The 5,093-nt window shown below is 46.2% G+C and overlaps 1 protein-coding gene across 1 annotated transcript in view; it reads right to left on the reverse strand.

The window, feature by feature from the left end:
* LOC103389183 (formin-1) overlaps positions 1-5,093 on the reverse strand; it is a 64,132-nt gene that overhangs the window by 4,278 nt on the left and 54,761 nt on the right. The window contains exons 17-18 of the mRNA XM_025059309.1: positions 3,522-3,573; positions 496-607 (exon numbers count right to left, since the gene is read on the reverse strand). Of these exons, the coding sequence (XP_024915077.1) occupies positions 496-607; positions 3,522-3,573 (164 nt within the window). The remainder of the gene's footprint in view (positions 1-495; positions 608-3,521; positions 3,574-5,093) is intronic.

The following is a 5,093-nucleotide window of genomic DNA, read 5'->3' on the forward strand; positions in this document are numbered from 1 at the left end:
TGTCTGTCAAAGCTTGATTAAACAGAGGGGGAGGAGGTAGGAGGAGGGGGGGAGGGGGGGTTCTGTGATCCAAGGGATGATTCCCTGTCCCGTTGACAACCACAAATGCTCTGACCCCCAGATGCTAGGTGGCTATTTTACGACGCTAATCCGATAGATGTTCACGTTGTGTGAAACGCTGCAATATGCCGCCCAGACGGTGGGCCCGAAAACTGAAAAAAAAGAAAAAAAAAAGAAAAGTGCTTCTGCAAAAGCCTGCTTCCCATTTCCCAGTGGTACGTCATTTTCCCGGGATGCTCCAAAAAGGAAGAGTGCCCTAGATCATCCTGGACGCAGGGGAAGAAATCAGAGGCTCTCAGATGTTTTGGACGGACCAAATGACAAAGACGTCCCACAAAAAAAAAAAAAAAAAAAACTGTGCTGGAGTCGGGCCTCGACGGGCTTGATGTACAGCTTCTCCATCAGCTCCTCTTCTGACCCTGGGTCATCATGTCAGAGCAAACACAAATCACAGACGCAGCCTTTTCCTCTCGGCTTCCTGCGCATATGCGGCGGGCAGATACACAACGCCTCACTCGAAACAGATGCAAACGCGCTCAACACATGCCTGCAAAGCATAAGACATAAACAAAATCAAGGAGAGTTCAATTGCGGAGCGATTACACTCGTGCACATCTGCACACACACACACACACACGTACACACACCACCCCGCTACACTTCTGTAATCCACGCAACGGTGCCATTGCCGTGAGAGGGTTTACTGCAGCACCCACAGGCAGCATTCCTCACTGACAGCTATAAAGAAAGACGCATTACAAAACCATGAGCAGCCATGAGAATCGGGGAAATATTTGGACAGGCAACTCCGCATTCCTTTGTTTCCCCAGTAAAGAGATTACAGGAGTAAAGTGCACGTCGACGGCGCAGTCGGCAGGGGCAGCGGAACGTCTCCCGCGCCACAGTTGTCACATAACGTCAGACGGGAAGAATACGCCGACGAGCTGCCGTGAAACCAAAAGTGCGCGGCGACTGTGAACGAGGCAGACGGCCAAAGGAAACGGAGCGTGATGTGGGAGAGGAGAACTAAATGAGGCAGATCTGAGGACCCGACCAGAAAACCTCAGTGGAACCTAAATACTGCGTGTCGAGGAGAAGGCCTCGGTACTCGTCACTGCGCCTAGCGTACTGCCAAGTTGATGTTGCCACAAGAAGTGGAAGAAAAAACAGATTGTTAGCAGCGTCTGTCCCGCCGACTCATAACCTGGAATCTCGGATTTAGACCAGAGAGTTTCCTCATCATCCCAAATTGTAAATAAATAGGAGGCAGCATCCAGTCAGTACTGTCCTTGGATGATGATGCTGCAGGCGTACACTGCTGGGGGAACTCCCACAGGTCACATCGTATTCCTCTATTTTCATTTCTCTCTAAAAATGTTCCATCCCAGATGGGCAGGTTACTGATCTTTGTAAACGTATTCTGCTCTACTTCGTACATCGACTGTTTCTTCCTTGATTTCTTTCCCATTTTTTCGCCCAATTTTTGACAAAAAACTTAAACCAACGTTAATCAAAAAACTGTGACGTCCATTGAGGCAAAACCTAAAAATAGGTCAGAGAAATAAATTTGACTTGACCTGATTGGACTGTTACCCCCAATCACTAACACAGGGATATTTGGTTTTTCACAATAAAATAATTAAATAATTATGCTGTTATTGATATTTATATTATTTTACTATAATGAAGGAAAGAGTTTTCCCTTCATCCAGTGTCATCACATTACTGGTAATTTGGCAAGGAAAGAGTTTTCCCTTCATCCAGTGTTGTATCACATTACTGGTAATTTGGCAGTTTTTACTTTTATTATTATTATTGTTATTAGCATAATTAGCATTAATAATTATTTTAAATATTATTATATATAAAATAACAATTAACGGTTGCTTTACATTTTAAAGTCAGTCGTGTTCAGATATTTGAAATGACTAGTTTTAATAATTAGTAATTATTTCAGACATGTAATTAGTTTAGTGTCTGCTGTACAATATTCATTATCCAATCACTGCTGAAGGTCGGCCTCAACTGAAGGCCATCCAGACCGACTGTTGTCAGATCAGTCCGACGGTGTCTGTCTATTCAACTCATCCACAGACAGCCTTACTGACGACGCTGCTGCTGCTGCTGTGGTGCAGTGTGTTGCCCTGAGGATGCCTCATCCATCCAGGGGCAGATGTGAGAGCCCACCCATGGCCCGTCGAGCCCTCTGACGCCCATATTCATCAACGGCGTGTCACTTTTACGAGGTGGCTCTGTGGGAACCTGAGAGAGAGAGAGAGAGCCCCCCGCCCCCCCGTCACAGCGCCCCCTCCCTTCGGCTGCACCTAGCGCCAGTCCTGCCAGGCCCGTCTTCAGATGAAATTAAAGGGAAACTTCGTTAAAGGCAGAGGTGGCGTCAGCGGCACGGCCCGTTTGATCAACGTCAGCCTCCGTGTTCAGCACCGTCATTACAGTGAGTGTGGGTCCTCTGGAAATCGAACGCAGGACTCTCCGCTTCTGGGACAGGCATGCTAACCGCTACACTATCTCTCCCCCTTGGGGACAGAAATGTTTTCATGCCCCCCCCCCGCAAATTTAAATACTATTGAGAACCTGAGAACATGTATATTTTTCATCTGTCCAAACCACTGCATGAGGTGCTGCCCCCTAGTGACTGGAGGCTTGTTATCATTCAAGCATTACAGCAGTGGTACCTCACCCCCCCACTGGCACCTCACCGCGCCCCCTCCAGGGCGTCCCGCCCCACTATTTGAGAAGTACTGAATTCTGTTTTTTTTTTTTTTTTTTTTTTACTTCTTGCCAACAACTTCTTCCTCTGAAAAACAAGGTCAAAAACAATCAATTTACTTTATACGGCGACTCCACCGTCTTTTTTTTTACTGCATGAAAACTTCCAGATATGATTTCCCGCGGACAGTGAGCTCAGCCGCTGCCAGTGTGTCTCGCTCCTATAAATCAGACGCTTTTCACAAAATCCTAGGGAGTCGTTTGCAAAACAAAATATGGCTGATAAGAATAATGGTAACTGCAGGGGAAGAAACAGCGAGAGGCTTCAAACACAGGGCTGGTGTCCTGTTTATTTGTCTTCGGTCCAGGTCTCTGTCACGGCCCACACTGTACGTAACAATAGCACAAATTCCATGCACTGAAAGTCATAGTTGGAATTTGTTAGCCGAGCAATAAAAAGAGTGATACCAAGAAGCCCTGATGACTTACTAGAAACGGCTTCTACTAATCAGGCCGTGCAACTTTACAAATGGGGAGCATTAGTGCTATCAGATAGCAGCCGTGCTATCTGTCTGAAACATGCCCAATAACCAAACACTGCTCCGGGCTGTTTGCAATCCATAACACTTGGCTGAAGGATGATCCGCTGGAAATATTTTCTATCCAAACATTACATTTCACGTACGACTGCGAATGCGTACTGACTCGGTTTTGTTAAAGTTATGGCTCCCTACCTTTTCTCCGCCGCATGGAGTTGGTCCTCCTCTGACGCGTGATCCTTTTGAGCTGTAAAAAAAAAAAAAAAAAAGACAGAGTTGGAATTGTTGGAGAATTTATTTGCCACAGAAAATGTTGACACTATTGATAACTGATCCCAGCTACTTAATGAAATCCAGAGAGCAACGAGGGGAAGGAGGAAGGGGGAGGGGGTTGGGTTGGGATTCCCATTTTAAAGGGGGAAATTAAAAAAAAAAAAAAAACAAGTCATGGTTGAGATGTCACCAACACAGTGAGCGCGATATTCAAGTGAAAGCGAAGCACATTGTGACGTTTGACGTTACTCCTCTACGCTGATGACACCTGAGGGTCGGGGCAGGGTGTGAGAGGTCAGATTGAAGAGGTGTGTGTTTGTGTAAGGTGTCCGAGCGCAGTTGAAGCTGGAAGCGGAGAGAGCTCCAGCAGAAAGACTCAGGCAACTGGAGGCTCCCGTGGACTCCTGCCATGTAAAAGTGTCTAAATGCAAGGCAGATGTGTGTGCGGGCCAGGCCGAGGTGCAAGAATTTATCTAGGCCCAGAGAGCGCCTGTGATCTCAGATTTATTGCATTTTTCCAGATTCATCCTTTTTACAATGATGGGGGACCTTTCCTAATAGAAGATTTAAGAGCGGGAAGTCTCCCCAAAAAAAAAAAAACAAAAAAAAAATGGTTTAAAGGCAGGTTCGGGGGTCTTATGGGAGAAGGTGAGCTTACTTGTCTGATCAACAGTTTATTTTTTTTTCTATCCTTTTTTTCCTCCCCTTTTTTTAAAGTTTGTGGGCAAAGCACTGTTTTTTTTTTTTTGTTCTTGTATGAGGTAAACCTAATGACGGAGGGGCATGTCTGGGATAAAGGGGGATAGGGGGGCCGTGACCAATGGTGTTTGTCTCAGTGGGGGTCAGGCTGGCGCCTGAGGTACCCCTATGGTGCGACTGTGCAGAGGTGGCACTGGAGCCAAGAGGCTGGGGAAGGAGAGAGGGTGAGAGAGAGAGGGAGAGAGAAAGAGAGAGAGAGAGAGAGAGGATGTGTGAAGTTTCTTTTCGTCCGCTCTCTCTGTAAACATGAAACCAGTAGTCGCTAACTGGAAAGTTATGAGACGTGCATGCTGAGAGCGACAATAAATTAAGGCTTTAAAAGCCTGACACACTTTTACAAACCCCGGCTTCACCGAGCAGCCAGATAACAAAGACACGCAGAGCCGTCTTTGGGGGATGCTGAGAATTTCAACAAAGCATCACTTTATGATCATCCTCACTGGCACCTTGAAGACTTTTGACCCCCGCGCCCCTCCCTCCAAAAGAGACAAAAGCGAGATTGCTTTTGAATAATCTGAAGAGCGGATTTTTCTTTTTTCTTTTTCGGGAGAACTCGATCTTACTGGTGAATTCCCTCCTGGAACTCGTGATGTGAGACTTTGAGATTAAAAACAGGAATTTGCTTTCAATTAGTCATGGCGTGTTTTCAATGTGAAAAATATGCCCCGTCGGAACATCCCCAGAGGTTTCAAAGAGCTCACACTAACAAGGGAAACGAAAAGGTGGTCGATTAGA

The sequence above is a fragment of the Cynoglossus semilaevis genome, chromosome 1, assembly GCF_000523025.1.
Source record: "Cynoglossus semilaevis isolate Cse_v1.0 chromosome 1, Cse_v1.0, whole genome shotgun sequence".
In the NCBI taxonomy this organism is placed as follows: Eukaryota; Metazoa; Chordata; class Actinopteri; order Pleuronectiformes; family Cynoglossidae; genus Cynoglossus; species Cynoglossus semilaevis.